At 52.3% G+C, this 18683-nt stretch overlaps 1 protein-coding gene across 2 annotated transcripts in view; it reads left to right on the forward strand.

Moving 5' to 3' along the window:
- KIF4A (kinesin family member 4A) overlaps window positions 1-18683 on the forward strand; it is a 75375-nt gene that overhangs the window by 16621 nt on the left and 40071 nt on the right. For both annotated transcript variants that reach the window (XR_005451586.1, XM_038747981.1), the window contains exons 8-10: window positions 5012-5187; window positions 9615-9676; window positions 12738-12870. Coding sequence is in view for 1 of the 2 variants with exons in the window: in XM_038747981.1 (XP_038603909.1) it covers window positions 5012-5187; window positions 9615-9676; window positions 12738-12870 (371 nt within the window). In the remaining variant the exon portion in view is untranslated. The remainder of the gene's footprint in view (window positions 1-5011; window positions 5188-9614; window positions 9677-12737; window positions 12871-18683) is intronic.

Below are 18683 nucleotides of genomic sequence, written 5' to 3' on the forward strand. Positions count from 1 at the left end.
AGTCACACAGCTGACAGGTGGCGGAGCCGGGATTTGAACCCGTGACCTCTGACTCCAAAGCCCGGGCTCTTTCCACTGACCCACGCTGCTTCTCCGGAGAAGCGCTTAGTCCGGCGCCTGCCGCGTGGCGAGCGCCGAGCGGATGCCACCGTGATTATCGCGGCTCCGTGGGGCAAGAACCCAGGCTTGGGAGTCGGAGGTCCTGGGTTTGAATCCCGGCTCCGCCATTTGTCAGCTCTGTGGCGTTGGGCATGTCACTTCACTCCTCTGGGCCTCAGTTCCCCCATCTGGAAAATGGGGAGGAAGACTGAGCCCCACGTGGGACAGCCTGATGACCTCGTCTCTACCCCCGCGCTTAGAACAGCGCTTGGCACATAGTACGCGCTTAACAAATACCATCATTTCTTTCTTTATTAATAATAATGTCCCACTTGGGGCTCACAATCATTCATTCATTAGCGTTGATTGAGCGCTTACTGTGTGCCAAGGACTGTACTGAGCACCTGGGAGAGGACACTAAAACAATAAACAGACCCAGTCCCTGCCCACAATAAACCTTAGAGTCTAGAGGGGGAAACGGGCATTAATAAAAATAGTCAGTCACATTTATTGAGCGCTTACTGTGTGCCAAGGACTGTACTGAGCACCTGGGAGAGGACAGTAAACAGACTCAGTCCCTGCCCACAACAAACTTTAGAGTCTAAAGGGGGAAACGGGCATTAATAAAAATAGTCGTATTTATTGAGCCCTTACTCTGTGCCAGAGACTGTACTGAGCACCTGGGAGAGGACAGTAAACAGACCCAGTCCCTGCCCATAACAAACTTTAGAGTCTAGAGGAGGAAACGGGCATTAATAAAAATAGTCAGTCGTATTTATTGAGCGCTTACTGTGTGCCAAGGACTGTACTGAGCACCTGGGAGAGGACAATAAACAGACCCAATCCCTGCCCACAACAAACCTTAGAGTCTAGAGGGGGAAACGGACATTAATAAAAATAGTCGTATTTATTGAGCGCTTACTGTGTATTTATTGAGCCCTTACTGTGTGCCAAGGACTGTACTGAGCACCGGGGAGAGGACAATAAACAGACCCAGTCCCTGCCCATAACAAACTTCAGAGTCTAGAGGTGGAAACGCACATTCATAAAAATAGTCAGTCGGATTTATTGAGCGCTTACTGTGTGCCAAGGACAGTACTGAGCACCTGGGAGAGGACAGTAAACAGACCCAGTCCCTGCCCATAACAAACTTTAGAGTCTAAAGGGGGAAACGGGCATTAATAAAAGTAGTCAGTCGTATTTATTGAGCCCTTACTGTGTGCCAGGGACTGTACTGAGCACCTGGGAGAGGACAGTAAAACAATAAACAGACCCAGTCCCTGCCCATAACAAACTTTAGAGTCTAGAGGGGGAAATGGACATTAATAAAAATAGTCAGTCGCATTTATTGTGCCCTTACTGTGTGCCAAGGACTGTACTGAGCACCTGGGAGAGGACAGTAAACAGACCCAGTCCCTGCCCCTAACAAAGTTTAGAGTCTAGAGGAGGAAACGGGCATCAATAAAAATAGTCAGTCGTATTTATTGAGCACTTACTCTGTGCCAAGGACTGTACTGAGCACCTGGGAGAGGACAATAAACAGACCCAATCCCTGCCCATAACAAACCTTAGAGTCTAGAGGTGGAAACGGGCATTAATAAAAATAGTCGTATTTATTGAGTGCTTACTGTGTGCCAAGGACTGTACTGAGCACCTAGGAGAGGACAGTAAAACAATAAACAGACCCAGTCCCTGCCCACAACAAACCTTAGAGTCTAGAGGGGGAAACGGGCATTAATAAAAATCGTCAGTCGTATTTATTGAGCGCTTACTGTGTGCCAAGGACTGTACTGAGCACCTGGGAGGGGACAATAAACAGACCCAATCCTTGCCCACAACAAACTTGAGAGTATAGAGGGGGAAACGGGCATTAATAAAAATAGTCAGTCGCATTTATTGTGCCCTTACTGTGTGCCAAGGACTGTACTGAGCACCTGGGAGAGGACAGTAAACAGACCCAGTCCCTGCCCCTAACAAAGTTTAGAGTCTAGAGGAGGAAACGGGCATTAGTAAAAATCGTCGGTTGTATTTATTGAGCGCTTACTGTGTGCCAAGGACTGTACTGAGCACTTAGGAGAGGACAGTAAACAGACCCAATCCCTGCCCACAACAAACCTTAGAGTCTAGAGGGGGAAACGGGCATTAATAAAAATAGTCAGTCGTATTTATTGAGCGCTTACTGTGTGCCAAGGACTGTACTGAGCACCTGGGAGAGGACACTAAAACAATAAACAGACCCAATCCCTGCCCACAATAAACCTTAGAGTCTAGAGGGGGAAACAGGCATTAATAAAAATCGTCAGTCGTATTTATTGAGCGCTTACTGTGTGCCAAGGACTGTACTGAGCACCTGGGAGGGGACAATAAACAGACCCAATCCTTGCCCACAACAAACTTGAGAGTATAGAGGGGGAAACGGGCATTAATAAAAATAGTCAGTCGCATTTATTGAGCGCTTACTGTGTGCCAAGGACTGTACTGAGCACCTGGGAGAGGACACTAAAACAATAAACAGACCCAGTCCCTGCCCACAATAAACCTTAGAGTCTAGAGGGGGAAACGGGCATTAGTAAAAATCGTCGGTTGTATTTATTGAGCGCTTACTGTGTGCCAAGGACTGTACTGAGCACTTAGGAGAGGACAGTAAACAGACCCAATCCCTGCCCACAACAAACCTTAGAGTCTAGAGGGGGAAACGGGCATTAATAAAAATAGTCAGTCGTATTTATTGAGCGCTTACTGTGTGCCAAGGACTGTACTGAGCACCTGGGAGAGGACACTAAAACAATAAACAGACCCAGTCCCTGCCCACAACAAACCTTAGAGTCTAGAGGGGGAAATGGGCATTAATAAAAATCGTCAATCGTATTTATTGAGTGCTTACTGTGTGCCAAGGACTGTACTGAGCACCTGGGAGAGGACAATAAACAGACCCAGTCCCTGCCCACAACAAACCTTTGAGTCTAGTGGGGGAAACAGACATTAATTAAAATAGTCAGTTGTATTTATTGAGCGCTTACTGTGTGCCAAGGACTGTACTGAGCACCTGTGAGAGGACACTAAAACAATAAACAGACCCAGTCCCTGCCCACAATAAACCTTAGAGTCTAGAGGGGGAAATGGACATTGATAAAAATCGTCAGTCGTATTTATTGAGTGCTTACTGTGTGCCAAGGACTGTACTGAGCACCTGGGAGAGGACAGTAAACAGACCCAGTCCCTGCCCATAACAACCTTTAGAGTCTAGAGGAGGAAACGGACATTAATAAAAATAGTCAGTCGTATTTGTTGAGCGCTTACTGTGTGCCAAGGACTGTACTGAGCACCTGGGAGAGGACAATAAACAGACCCAATCCTTGCCCACAACAAACTGAGTCTAGAGAGGGAAACGGGCATTAATAAAAATTGTCAGTCGTATTTATTGAGCCCTTACTGTGTGCCAAGGACTGTACTGAGCACCTGGGAGAGGACACTAAAACAATAAACAGACCCAGTCCCTGCCCACAACAAACCTTAGAGTCTAGAGGGGGAAACGGGCATTAATAAAAATCATCAGTCGTATTTATTGAGTGCTTACTGTGTGCCAAGGACTGTACTGAGCACCTGGGAGGGGACAATAAACAGACCCAATCCTTGCCCACAACAAACCTTAGAGTCTAGAGGGGGAAACGGGCATTAATAAAAATCGTCAGTCGTATTTATTGAGCACTTACTGTGTGCCAAGGACTGTACTGAGCACCTGGGAGAGGACACTAAAACAATAAACAGACCCAGTCCCTGCCCACAACAAACCTTAGAGTCTAGATGGGGAAATGGGCATTAATAAAAATCGTCAGTCGTATTTATTGAGCGCTTACTGTGTGCCAAGGACTGTACTGAGCACCTGGGAGAGGACACTAAAACAATAAACAGACCCAGTCCCTGCCCACAATAAACCTTAGAGTCTAGAGGGGGAAACGGGCATTGATAAAAATAGTCGTATTTACTGAGCACTTACTGTGTGCCAAGGACTGTACTGAGCACCTGGGAGAGGACAGTAAACAGACCCAATCCCTGCCCACAACAAACCTTAGAGTCTAGAGGGGGAAACGGGCATTAATAAAAATAGTCAGTAGTATTTATTGAGCTCTTACTGTGTGCCAAGGACTGTACTGAGCACCTCGGAGAGGACCGTAAAACAATAAACAGACACAGTCCCTGCCCACAACAAACCTTAGAGTCTAGAGGGGGAAATGGGCATTAATAAAAATCATCAGTCGTATTTATTGAGCACTTACTGTGTGCCAAGGACTGTACTGAGCACCTGGGAGAGGACACTAAAACAATAGACAGACCCAATCCCTGCCCACAATAAACCTTAGAGTCTAGAGGGGGAAACGGGCATTAATAAAAATAGTCAGATGTATTTATTGAGCGCTTACTGTGTGCCAAGGACTGTACTGAGCACCTGGGAGAGGACAGTAAACAGACCCAGTCCCTGCCCATAACAACCTTTAGAGTCTAGAGGGGGAAACGGGCATTAATAAAAATAGTCAGTCATATTTATTGAGCGCTTTCTGTGTGCCAAGGACTGTACTGAGCACCTGGGAGAGGGCAATAAAACAGTAAACAGACCCAGTCCCTGCCCACAACAAACCTTAGAGTCTAGAGGGGGAAATGGGCATTAATAAAAATCGTCAGTCGTATTTATTGAGCGATTACTGTGTGCCAAGGACTGTACTGAGCACCTGGGAGGGGACAGTAAACAGACCCAGTCCCTGCCCGCAAGGGGTTGATAGTCTAGAGGGGGAGAGAAAGAAAGAAACGAGGGAGGGGGACGAAGAAAGTCGGAAGAGGAAAAGCGGGGGGCTTAAGCAGGGCAGGCCTCCTGGGGGAGGCGGGCCTTCAGGGAGGCTATTGGACCCCACTGCAGACTCCCTGGGGGGCAACAGCCACACTGTGATGATCGCCTGCGTCAGCCCGGCGGACTCCAACCTGGAGGAGACCCTCAACACGCTGCGTTACGCCGACCGGGCCCGCAAGATCAAGAACAAGCCCGTGGTGAACGTGGACCCCCAGACCGCCGAGCTCCACCACCTCAAGCAGCAGGTAACGGGACCCCCCCCCACCCCGAGGAGCTGGGTTCGAATCCCGCCTCCGCCGGGGGACCTTGCTCCGTGGCTTCATTTCGTTCGGTCGCGTTTTTCGAGCGCTTTCTGTGTGCAGGGGCCTGGACTAAGGGCCGGGCCTCGTTCCCTCATCTCATTCATTGTCGTATTTATTGAGCGCTTATTGTGTAGAGAGCACTGGACTGAGCGCCGGGCCTCAGTTCCCTTCATCTCATTCACTGTCGTATTAATTGAGCGCTTAGTGTGTGCAGGGCACTGGACTGAGCGCCGGGCCTCAGTTCCTTCATCTCATTCATTCAGTCGTATTTATTGAGCGCTTACTGTGTGCAGGGCACTGGGCTGAGCGCCGGGCCTCAGTTCCCTCATCTCATTCACTGTCGTATTAATTGAGCGCTTAGTGTGTGCAGGGCACTGGACTGAGCGCCGGGCCTCAGTTCCTTCATCTCATTCATTCAGTCGTATTTATTGAGCACTTACTGTGTGCAGGGCACTGGGCTGAGCGCCGGGCCTCAGTTCCCTCATCTCATTCATTGTCGTATTTATTGAGCGCTCACTGTGTGCTGAGCGCCGGGCCTCAGTTCCCTCATCTCATTCACTGTCGTATTAATTGAGCGCTTAGTGTGTGCAGGGCACTGGACTGAGCGCCGGGCCTCAGTTCCTTCATCTCATTCATTCAGTCGTATTTATTGAGCACTTACTGTGTGCAGGGCACTGGGCTGAGCGCCGGGCCTCAGTTCCCTCATCTCATTCATTGTCGTATTTATTGAGCGCTCACTGTGTGCTGAGCGCCGGGCCTCAGTTCCCTCATCTCATTCACTGTCGTATTAATTGAGCGCTTAGTGTGTGCAGGGCACTGGACTGAGCTCCGGGCCTCAGTTCCTTCATCTCATTCATTCAGTCGTATTTGTTGAGCGCTTAGTGTGTGCAGGGCACTGGGCTGAGCGCCGGGCCTCAGTTCCCTCATCTCATTCATTGTCGTATTTATTGAGCGCTCACTGTGTGCTGAGCGCCGGGCCTCAGTTCCCTCATCTCATTCACTGTCGTATTAATTGAGCGCTTAGTGTGTGCAGGGCACTGGACTGAGCGCCGGGCCTCAGTTCCTTCATCTCATTCATTCAGTCGTATTTATTGAGCGCTTACTGTGTGCAGGGCACTGGGCTGAGCGCCGGGCCTCAGTTCCCTCATCTCATTCATTGTCGTATTTATTGAGCGCTCACTGTGTGCTGAGCGCCGGGCCTCAGTTCCCTCATCTCATTCACTGTCGTATTAATTGAGCGCTTAGTGTGTGCAGGGCACTGGACTGAGCTCCGGGCCTCAGTTCCTTCATCTCATTCATTCAGTCGTATTTGTTGAGCGCTTAGTGTGTGCAGGGCACTGGGCTGAGCGCCGGGCCTCAGTTCCCTCATCTCATTCATTGTCGTATTTATTGAGCGCTCACTGTGTGCTGAGCGCCGGGCCTCAGTTCCCTCATCTCATTCACTGTCGTATTAATTGAGCGCTTAGTGTGTGCAGGGCACTGGACTGAGCGCCGGGCCTCAGTTCCTTCATCTCATTCATTCAGTCGTATTTATTGAGCGCTTACTGTGTGCAGGGCACTGGGCTGAGCGCCGGGCCTCAGTTCCCTCATCTCATTCATTGTCGTATTTATTGAGCGCTCACTGTGTGCTGAGCGCCGGGCCTCAGTTCCCTCATCTCATTCATTGTCGTATTTATTGAGCGCTTGTTGTGTAGTGACCACTGGACTGAGCGCCGGGCCTCAGTTCCCTTATCCCATTCATTGTCTTATTAATTGAGCGCTTAGTGTGTGCAGGGCACTGGACTGAGCGCCAGGCCTCAGTTCCCTCATCTCATTCATTCAGTCGTATTTATTGAGCACTTACTGTGTGCAGGGCACTGGACTGAGCACCGGGCCTCAGTTCCCTCATCTCATTCATTGTCGTATTTATTGAGCGCTCACTGTGTGCAGAGCACTGAACTGAGCACCGGGCCTCAGTTCCCTCATCTCATTCATTCAGTCGTATTTATTGAGCGCTTACTGTGTAGAGAGCACTGGACTGAGCGCCGGGCCTCAGTTCCCTCATCTCATTCATTGTCGTATTTATTGAGCGCTCACTGTATGCAGGGCACTGGACTGAGCACCGGGCCTCAGTTCCCTCATCTCATTCATTGTCATATTTATTGAGTGCTTACTGTGTGCAGAGCACTGAACTGAGCGCCGGGCCTCAGTTCCCTCATCTCATTCATTGTTGTATTTATTGAGCGCTTACTGTGTACAGAGCCCTGGACTAAGCGCTGGACCTCAGTTCCCTCATTCATTCAGTCGTATTTATTGAGCGCTTACTGTGTGCAGAGCACTGAACCTCAGTTCCCTCATTCATTCAGTCGTATTTATTGAGCGCTTACTATGTGCAGAGCACTGGACCTCAGTTCCCTCATTCATTCAGTCGTATTTATTGAGCGCTTACTGTGAGCAGAGCACTTGACTAAGCGCTGGGCCTCAGTTCCCTCATCATATTCATTCAACCGTATTTATTAATGGGATTTGTTAAGCGCTTACTATGTGCAAAGCACTGTTCTGAGTGCTGGGGTAGATACAGGGTGTCCCCCGGGGGGCTCCCAGGCTTCATCCCCATTTTCCAGATGAGGGAACTGAGGCCCAGAGAAGGGAAGGGACTTGCCCAAGGTCACACAGCAGACAAGTGGCAGAGCCGGGATTAGAACCCATGACCTCTGGCTCCCAAGCTCGAGTTCTTTCCACTGAGCCACGCTGTATTTATTGAGCCCTTACTGTGTTCATTCATTCATTCCGTCCTATTTACTGAGCGCTTACTGTGTGCAGAGCACTGTACTGAGCGCTTGGGAAGGACAAGTTGGCAACATATAGAGACGGTCCCTACCCAACAACGGGCTCACAGTCTAGTCTACTGTGTGTAGAGCCCTGGACTAAGCGCTGGGCCTCAGTTCCCTCATCTGGAAAATGGGGTGAAGACTGGGGTCCCCACGTCGGGCAGGGACCGTGTCCAACCCGATTGCCGTGTATCTCCCCCAGCGCTTAGAACAGTGCTGGGCACATAGTAGGCGCTTAACAAATACCACTATCATCCCCCCATCTTTGTTTTTTTTTTTTTTGGGTGGTTAATTAAGCGCTTACTATGTGCCAGTCACTGTACTACGCACTGGGGGAGACCCATGAGAAGCAGCGTGGCTCAATGGAAAGAGCCCAGGCTTTGGAGTCAGAGGTCATGGGTTCAAATCCCGGCCCCGCCAATTGTCAGCTGGGTGACTTTGGGCGAGTCACTTCACTTCTCTGGGCCTCAGTTCCCTCATCTGTCAAATGGGGATGAAGGCTGGGAGCCCCCCATGGGACAACCCGATCACCTTGTAACCTCCCCAGCGCTTAGAACAGTGCTTTGCACATAGTAAGCGCTTAATAAATGCCATCATTATTATTATTATTATTTGGAGTCAGAGGTCATGGGTTCAAATCCCGGCCCTGCCAATTGTCAGCTGCATGACTTTGGGCGAGTCACTTCATTTCTCTGGGCCTCAGTTCCCTCATCTGTCAAATGGGGATGAAGACTGGGAGCCCCCCGTGGGACAACCCGATCACCTTGTAACCTCCCCAGCGCTTAGAACAGTGCTTTGCACATAGTAAGCGCTTAATAAATGCCATCATTATTATAATTATTATTATTATTTGGTGTCAGAGGTCATGTGTTCAAATCCTGGCTCCACCAATTGTCAGCTGGGTGACTTTGGGCGACTCACTTCACTTCTCTGGGCCTCAGTGACCTCATCTGTCAAATGGGGATGAAGATGGTGAGCCCCCCGTGGGACAACCCAATCACCTTTTGACCTCCCCAGCGCTTAGAACAGTGCTTTGCACATAGTAAGCGCTTAATAAATGCCATCATCATTATTATTATTATTTGGAGTCAGAGGTCATGGGTTCAAATCCCTGCTCCGCCAATTGTCAGCTGGGTGACTTTGGGCGAGTCACTTCACTTCTCTGGGCCTCAGTTCCCTCATCCGTCAAATGGGGATGAAGACTGGGAGCCCCCCGTGGGACAACCCGATCACCTTGTAACCTCCCCACCACTTAGAACAGTGCTTTGCACATAGTAAGCGCTTAATCAATGCCATCATTATTATTATTATTTGGAGTCAGAGGTCATGGGTTCAAATCCCGGCTCCGCCAACTGTCAGCTGGGTGACTTTGGGCCAGTCACTTCACTTCTCTGGGCCTCAGTTCCCTCATCTGTCAAAAATGGGGATGAAGACTGGGAGCCCCCCTCGTGGGACAACCCGATCACCTTGTAACCTCCCCAGCACTTTGCACATAGTAAGCGCTTAATAAATGCCATTATTATTATTATTATTATTATTGTTATTATTCTGTCTCTCCAGGTTCAACAGCTTCAGGTTTTGCTGTTACAAGCCCACGGAGGGACCCTCCCCGCGGCCGTCAAGTAAGAGCGGACGGGGCTCGGAGGCTTCGGCTCCCGGGGGGGTGGCGGAGACCTCGGCGGCGGCCCCTTTTAGGCTCTCACGCTGTGCTGAGCGCTGCGCTGAGGCGACGGTCCGGTTTGACACCATCCCGGTTCGCCAAGGGGAGGGACATGGCGGCGGGCTGGACGCCATCCCGGGTTCCGCCCGCCCGCCGGGGTCACTGGCTGGCGGGAAAGGGCGAGCGGGCGGTGAACGACGACCGGGATATTCAGGAAGCGCTCGTTCTGTGCCAAACCCTGTGCCGAGCACTGGGGCGGATCGCGCTTCCCCAGCGCTCAGTCCGCTGCCCCGCGCGCCGTAAGCGCTCAATAAATACGACGGGTTACGATCCCGATCTCCCCCGCCCTTCGGCGGAAGGAGGACGGGGCCGAACGGGCCGGGTCGTTCATTCATTGGCCTGTCTATTGAGCGCTTTCTGTGTGCACGGCACTGTACTAAGCGCTGGGGAGAGGACAATGCGGCAATAAGCGGATGCATTCCCTGCCCGCAACGAGCGGAAAGTCTAGAATCCAGACATCCCTCTGACCCCGTCCGCCTGGAGTTCGTCCTCGCCGGCTTCCGTTCTTCCCGACAACCTTCCCGATTCCCTAACCGCGGCCCCCATCAGCTGTTCCAGACATTTAACTCCCTCCTCGAGCTCCCCCTCGCAGAAGGTCCTGGGTTCTAATCCCGCCTCTGCCCCTTGTCTGCCGCGTGCACTTGGGCATGTCCCTTCGCTCCTCTGGGCTCCCTCACCCGGAAAAGGGGGATGGAGGCCGTGAGCCCCGCGTGGGACGGGGACTGTGCCCAACCCGATTGGCTTGGATCCACCCCGGTGCTTAGTACAGTAAGTCATCATCATCATCATCAATCGTATTTATTGAGCGCTTACTATGTGCAGAGCACTGTACTAAGCGCTTGGGAAGTACAAATTGGCAACACATAGAGACAGTCCCTACCCAACAGTGGGCTCACAGTCTCTAAGTGCTTAACAAATGCCTTAATTATTACTCTTAAATTCCATAATGACCCAGCCGCATTCCTTATCAACAGAATTGAATCCCTCAGGCCGAATCGCTCTAAAATCTCCTCCAGTCGACTCTCCCAGTATTCCTGGCAGTATCTCGGAGGCCTCTCGCCTCCTCTCTCAATCAAGTCCGGTGTTTGGCACAGAGTAAGCGCTAAACAAATACCACTATTAACAGATACCATTAAAAAAATATATTTACCCCCCCCAACCCCCCCATCTGCTCTTTGGACCCGAACCCCACAAAGTATTATCCAAACACCGGCCCCCTCCCTTCTTGTAGTCACTTTCCGCTTTCTAGCGGCTTCTTCCCCACTGCTTTCAAACATGCATACGTATCCCCCGGGCCAAAAAAAAATCCCTCCCTTGACCCCCACAGCCCCCGGCTCCCTCCAGTTTATGACCCCATCTCCCTTCTACCCTTCCTCTCTGAATTCCTTGAGGGAGTCGTCCACTTCCTCTGCTCCCATTCTCTCCTTGACCCCTTCCAATCTGGCTTCCGTCCCCTTCCCTGCACGGAAAGCGGCCTGTCAGAGGTCACGGATGATGTCCTTCTTGCCAAATCCAAAGGCCTCCGCTCCGTCCCGATGATCCCCAGCCTCCGGAACTCCTTCCGCCCCTCGGCCCACCCCGTCCTCTCCCGCCCCGTCCTCTCCCGCTTCTCCGGCTCCTTCGCCGTTTCCTCCTCGGCCTCCGACCGTGGGGATCCCTCGGGGCTCAATCCCGGCTCCCCTTCCCTCCTCCGTCTCGCCCCGCTCCCTCAGAGAACTCATTCCCTCCCGCGGCTCCGACTCCCACCTCTACGTGGACGATTCCCAAATCTCCATCCCTCCCTTTCTCCAAGCAGCGCGGCTCAGTGGAAAGAGCCCGGGCTTGGGAGTCAGAGGTCACGGGTTCAAATCCCGGCTCCGCCACTTGTCAGCTGGGTGACTTTGGGCAAGTCACTTCTCTGTGCCTCAGTTCCCTCATCTGTCAAATGGGGATGAAGAGCGTGAGCCCCACGTGGGACAACCTGATCATCTTATATCCCCCCCCAGCGCTTAGAACAGTGCTTGGCACATAGTAAGCGCTTAACAAATGCCATCATCAGCATCAGTAAGCACTCAGTAGATAGCAACGATCGAAAGAACTGGCCACGTCACCAGGCCCTCTGACGCAGGAAATGTCTGTTTTCCATTGGATCGTCCTCTCCCAAGCGTCGAGTACAGTGCTCCGCGCACAGTAAGCGCTCAATAAATACTCTCCGTTTGGCAAGGCTCGGAAGCCTCGGCCTGACCTCCGTGTTGGACGCCCTTCCGAATTCCTAGGATCCCTTTTCCGGGTTGAAGGTCAATCTTTTCTCACGCTTCAACCTGTTCCTCCCTTTTCCCCTTTCTGGAAACGGAGACCAGCTGGCTTCCCGCCTCCAGGCCCCAACTCCCCCGACCTCCTCGCTCTGAGGAGGTCTCGTGTTGTGTTTTGGGTTTTTTCCGGGTCATTTAGGCGCTCGCTACGTGCCGTGCTAAGCGCTGGCATGGATCTGAGTTAATCAGGTCGATCAGGGCATTTGATATTCGCCCATCCCTTACCCCATTAGCACTTGCACGTTTCTGAAAATTATTTATTTCTATTCACGTCTGTCTCCCCCTCTGGATTATCGGCTGGTCGTGGGTAGGGAATATGTCTGTTTGTTGTCGTATTGTCCTCTCCCAAGCGCTTAGTCCAGTGCTCTGCACACAGTCAGCGCTCAATAAATACCCCTGATTGCTTGTGGGCGGGGCGGGCGTCTACCGGTTCTGTTGGATCGTCCTCTCCCAAGCGCTTAGTTCAGTGCTCGGCACACAGCGCTCAATAAATATCACGGACCGATTGCGGGCCGAGAACGATTCTACCGACTCTGTTGTATCGTCCTTTCCCGAGCGCCTCCCCCGGAAGCGCTCAATAAATACGACTGTTGACGGAGTGAATGAGTCGGGGGGCCGGGCGGGGGTCCCCCGACCTCCCAGCCTCCCCCTCACTGCGGTTTCCGTTGTCAGTGAAGCCCCGTCGGAGAACCTGCAGTCGCTGATGGAGAGGAACCGGTGCCTGAGCGAGGAGAACGAGCAGCTGAGCCGGGGACTGAGCGAGGCCGCCGGGCAGACTGCCCAGATGCTAGAGAGGATCATCTTGGTGAGGACGCCCCCCGACCCCGGGACCCCCCTCCAGGGCCGGACGATGGGCCACGTCTCCCACGATCGATCCGGCCCGATCTTCTCCGGCCTCCTGGCCTCCTTCCGCCCCGCGGCCCACCTCGGCTTCGCCCGCCCCGTCCTCTCCCGCTTCTCCGGCTCCTTCGCCGTTTCCTCCTCGGCCTCCCACCCCCCGACCGTGGGGGTCCCTCGGGGCTCAGTCCCGGCTCCCCTTCCCTCTTCCGTCTCCCTCGGAGAACTCATCCGCTCCCACGGCTTCGACTCCCACCTCTACGCGGACGATTCCCGAATCTCCACCTCCAGCCCCGCTCTCCCTCTCTGCCGTCTCGCGTCTCCTCCTGCCTTCACGACAGCTCTACTTGGCCGTCCTCCCGTCACCTCAAACCGAACGCGTCTAAAACCGAACTTCTTATCTTCCCACCCCAACCCCGTCCTTTCCTGACTTTCCCATCCCTGTAGACGGCACCGCCATCCTTCCTGCCTCGCAAGCCCGAAACCTCAGCCTTCTCCTTGACTCCTTTCTCTCATCCAACCCACATATTCAGGCCAGCGTTAAATCCAAACCGGCCCCTCCCTCTCCATCCAAACCGCTCCCACGTTAATCCAAGCCCTTCTCCTCGCCGACCTCCCTGCCTCCTTTCCCTCATTCATTCATTCATTCAATCGTATTTATTGAGCGCTTACTGTGTGCAGAGCACTAGACTAAGCTCTTGGGAAGTACAAGTTGGCAACATCTAGAGACGGTCCCTACCCAACAGCGGGCTCATCCTCCTCATTCTGGTCCAGACTTCACTCTGCTGCCTGCCTCGTTTTCCTTCAGAAACTTTCAAACGGTGTTTCCCCGCTTTTCAAGACCCTCCAGCGGTCGCCCATCCACCTCCTCAGCAAACAAACACTCCTCACCTTTGGCTTTAAAGGTGCCACTGTTACCACGACTACTACCAATACTACTTAGAGAAGCAGCGTGGCTCAGTGGAAAGAGCCCGGGCTTTGGGGTCAGAGGTCATGGGTTCCAATCCCGGCTCTGCCAAGTGTCAGCTGTGTGACTTTGGGCAAGTCACTTCACTTCTCTGGGCCTCAGTTCCCTCATCTGTAAAATGGGGTGAAGACTGTGAGCACCCCGTGGCACCACCTGATCACCTGGTAACCTCCTCAGTACTTAGAACAGTGCTTGGCACATAGTAAGCGCTTAACAAATGCTATCATTATTATTATTATTATTTAAAGCGCTCAGTCAGGTCGCCCTCTCCTACCTCACCACTCTCCTCCAGCCCAGCCGCACACTTTGTTCCTCTCACGCCAACCTTCTCACCGGGCCTCCATCTCGTCTCTCTCCACTGACCTCTCGCCCACATTCCTGCCTCTGGCCTGGAATGCCCTCTCTCCTCAAATCCCACAGACAGTCACTCCCCCCCCATCCCTTCAAAGCCTTATTGAAGTCCCATCTCCTCCAGGAGGCCTTCCCTGACTAAGCCCCCCACTTTTCCTCTTCTCCCACTCCCTTCTGCGGCTCCCTGACTTCCTCCATTCATCCTCCCTCCCAGCCCCACAGTACATTTGTGTGTGTCTGTATCTCTCTCTCTTTTTGTATAATATATATATATGTGATTTATTTCTATATGTATATTAATGTCTGCTGCTCCCATACGGTGAGCTCACTGTGGGCAGGGAATGTGTCTGGTATATTTTACCTTCCCAAGCACTTAGTACAGTGCCTTGCGCACAGTAAGTGCTCAGTAAATAAGACTGAATGAATGAGTGTCACTTCACTTCCTTGGGCCTCCTCCTCCTTTTCCTCCTCCTCTTCTCCTCCTCCTCCTCCTTTTCTTCTCCTTCTCCTCCTCCTTCTCCCCCTCCTTTTCCTCCTCCTTTATAGTTACCTCAACTATAAAATGGGGATGAATTCTGGAGCCCCATGTGGGACAGGGACTGTGTCCGACCCGATTGGCTTGTATCCACCCCAGCATTTAGTACAGTGCCTGCCACATTGTAAGCGCTTAAGAAATACCACGATTCTCCTCCTCCTCCTTTTCTTCTTCTTCTTCTCCTCCTCCTCCTCTTCTCCTCCTCCTCCTCCTCTCCTCCTCCTCCTCTTCCTCCTCCTCCTTCTCCTCCTCTTCCTCCTCCTCCTTCTCCTCCTCTTCCTCTTCCTCCTTCTCCTCCTCTTCCTCCTCCTCCCTTTCCTTCTCCTCTTGCTCCTCTTCTTCCTCCTCCTCCTCTTCCTCCTCCTCCTTCTTTTCCTCTTCCTTCTCCTCCTCATCCTCCTCCTCTTCATTCTCCTCCTCCTCGTTCTCCATCTCCTCCTCTGCTCCTCCTTTTCCTCCTCCACCTCTTCCTTCTCCTCTCCTTCTCCTCCTCCTCTCCTCCTCCTCCTCCTCCTTTTATTCTCTTCCTCCTCCTCTCCTCCTCCTTCTCCTCCTCCTTCTCTTCCTCCTTCTCTTCTCCTCCTTTTCTTCTCCTCCTCCTCCTCCTTCTTCTCCTCCTCCTTTTCCTCCTTCTTTTCTTCTCCTCCTCCTCCTCTTCCTTCTCCCCCTCCTTCCCCTCCTCCCCCTCCTTTTCTTCCTCCTCCTCCTCCTCCTCCACCTTCTTCTCTTCCTCCTCCTCCGCTTCTTCCTCCTCCACCTTTTCCTCCTCCTTTTCTTCTTCTCCTCCTTCTCCTTTTTTCCTCCTTTTCTTCTCCTCCTTCTCCTCCTCCTCCTCCTCCTCCTCCTCCTTCTCCTCCTCTTCCTCATTTTCTTCTCCTCCTCTTCCTCATTTTCTTCTCCTCCTCGTCCTCATTTTCTTCTCCTCCTCTTCCTCCTCATTCTCCTCCTCCTTTTCCTCCTCCTCTTCTCCTCTTCCTCCTCCTCCGCCTCTTCCTCCTCCGCCTCTTCCTCCTCCGCCTCTTACTCCTCCGCCTTTTCCTCCTCCTTTTCTTCTTCTCCTCCTTCTCTTCTCCTCCTCCTCCTCCTCCTCCTTTTCTTCTCCTCCTCCTTCTCTTCCTCCTCCTCCTCCTTCTCCTCCTCTTCATTTTCTCCTCCTCCTCCACCTTCTCCTCTTCCTCCTCCTCCTCCTTCTCCTCCGCCTCTTCCTCCTCCTCCTCTTCCTCCTCTGCCTTTTCCTCCTCCTTTTCTTCTTCTCCTCCTTCTCCTCTTCTCCTCCTCCTCCTTTTCTTCTCCTCCTCCTTCTCCTCCTCCTCCTCCTCTTCTCCTCCTCCTCTTCCTCCTCCATCTTTGCTTCCTCCTTCTTCATCTCCTTCTCTTCTCCTTCTCCTCCTCTTCCTCCTCCTTTCCTCCTCCTCCTTCCTCCTCCTTCTCCTCTTCCTCCTCCTTCTTTTCCTTCTTCTCCTCCTCCTCCTTTTCCTCCTCCTCCTCTTCCTCTGCCTTCTTTTCCTCCTCATTCTCCTCCTCCTTTTCCTCTTCCTCCTCTTTCTTCTCCTCCTCTTCTCCTCTGCCTCTTCTTCTCCTCTTCCTCTCCTCCTCCTCCTCTTCTTCTCCTCCTCCTTTTCCTCCTCCTCCTCCTCCTCCTTTTCCTCCTCCTCCTCCTCCTACTCTTTCTCCTCCTCCTTTTCCTCCTCCGCCTCCACGTCCTCCTCCTCCTTTTCTTCTCCTCCTCCTCCTCTTCTCCTTTTCTCCTCCTCCTTTCCCCTCCTCCTCCTCTTCCTCCTCCTTTTCATCCTCCTCCTCTTCCTCCTTTTCTTCTTCTCCTCCTTCTCCTCACCCCCCTCTTTCTTCTCCTCCTTTGCCTCCTCCTCCTTCTTCTTTTCCTCCTTCTCCTCTTCTTCCTCCTCCTTCTTCTACTCTTCCTCCTCCTCCTCTTCCTCCTCATTCTTCTCCTCCTCCTCCTCTTCTCCTCCTCCTCCTCCTCCTTTTCTTCTCTTCCTCTCCTCCTCCTCATTTTCTTCTCCTTCTTCCTCCTCCTCCTTTTCCTCCTCCTCCTCTTCCTCTGCCTTCTTTTCCTCCTCCTTCTCCTCCTCCTTTTCCTCCTCCTCCTTTTCTTCCTTATCCTCCTTCTCCTCTTCCTCTGCCTTCTTTTCCTCCTTTTCCTCCTCCTCCTTTTCCTCCTCCTCCTTTTCCTCCGCCTTCTTTTCCTCCTCCTTCTCCTCCTCCTTTTCCTCCTCCTCCTCCTTTTCTTCCTAATCCTCCTTCTCCTCTTCCTCTGCCTTCTTTTCCTCCTTTCCTCCTCCTCCTTTTCCTCCTCCTCCTCTTCCTTCTCCTCCTCCTCCTCCTCTCCTCCTCCTACTCATTTTCTTCTCCTCCTTTTCCTCCTCCTCCTCTTCCTTCTCCTCCTCCTCCTCCTCTCCTCCTCCTACTCATTTTCTTCTCCTCCTTTTCCTCCTCCTCCTCCTCCTTCTCCTCCTCCTTATTTTCTTCTCCTCCTCCCCCTTCTTTTCTTCTTCTCTTCCTTTCCTCCTTCTCTTCTCCTCCTCCTTTTCCCCTCCTTCTCCTCTTCCTCCTTCTCGTCCTCCTTTTCCTCCTTCTCTTCTCCTCCTTCTCCTCCTCCTCCTTTTCCTCCTCCTCCTTTTCCTCCTTCTCCTCCTCCTTATTTTCTTCTCCTCCTCCTTATTTTCTTCTCCTCCTCCTTATTTTCTTCTCCTCCTCCCCCTTTTCTTCTTCTCTTCCTTTCCTCCTTTTCTTCTCCTCCTCCTTTTCCCCTCCTCCTCCTCTTCCTCCTTCTCGTCCTCCTTTTCCTCCTCCTCTTCTCCTCCTTCTCCTTCTCCTCCTCCTCCTTTTCCTCCTCCTCCTTTTCCTCCTTCTCCTCTTCCTTTTCCTCCTCTCCTCCTCCTCCTCCTCCTTTTCTCCTCCTCCTCCTCCTTTTCTTCTTCTCCTCCTTCTTCTCCTCCTGCTTTCACCTCCTCCTTCTTTTCCTCCTCTCCTCCTCCTTCTTTTCTTCTTCTCCTCCTTTTCCTCCTCCTCCTTTTCCTCTTCCTCTCCTCCTCCTCCTCCTCTTCTCGTCCTCCTCCTCCTCTTCTTCTTCTCCTTCTCCTCTTCTTCTCCTCCTCCTCCGTTTCCTCCTCCTCCGTTTCCTCCCTCTCCTTTTCCTCCTTTTCCTCCTTCTCCTCCTCCTCTTCCTCCTCCTTCTTCTCCTCCTCCTCCTCCTCCTTTTCCTCCTCCCTCTCCTTTTCTTCTCCTCCTCTTCCTTCTCTTCCTCCTCTTCCTTTTCCTCCTCCTCTCCTCCTCCTCCTTCTCCTCCTCCTCCTCCTCTTTCTCCTCCTTTTCCTCTTCCTCCTGCTCCTCTCCTCCTCCTCCTCCTCCTTCTTCTTTTCGTCTCCTCCTTCTTCTCCTCCTTTTCCTCTTCCTCCTTTTCCTCCTCCTCCTTTTCCTCCTTCTCCTCTTCCTTTTCCTCCTCCTCTCCTCCTGCTCCTCCTTTTCTCCTCCTCCTCCTCCTTTTCTTCTTCTTCTCCTCCTTCTCCTCCTCCTCCTGCTTTCTCCTCCTTTTCCTCCTCCTCCTTCTTTTCCTCTTCCTCCTTTTCCTTCTCCTCCTCTTCTCCTCCTCTTCTCCTCCTCTTCTCCTCCTCCTCTTCTCCTCCTCTTCTCCTCCTCTTCTCCTCCTCTTCTCCTCCTCTTCTCCTCCTCCTCTTCTCCTCCTCTTCTCCTCCTCCTCCTTCTCCTCCTCCTCCTTCTCCTCCTCCTTCTCCTCCTCCTTCTCCTCCTCCTCCTTCTCCTCCTTCTCCTCCTCCTTCTCCTCCTCCTGCTCTTTCTCCTCCTCCTCCTCCTTCTTTTCCTCCTCCTCCTAATTTTCTTCTTCTCCTCCTCCTTCTCCTCCTCCTCCTTTTCCTCCTCCTCTTCTCCTCCTCCTCCTTTTCTTCTTTCT

The sequence above is a fragment of the Tachyglossus aculeatus genome, chromosome 6, assembly GCF_015852505.1.
Source record: "Tachyglossus aculeatus isolate mTacAcu1 chromosome 6, mTacAcu1.pri, whole genome shotgun sequence".
Classification (NCBI taxonomy): domain Eukaryota; kingdom Metazoa; phylum Chordata; class Mammalia; order Monotremata; family Tachyglossidae; genus Tachyglossus; species Tachyglossus aculeatus.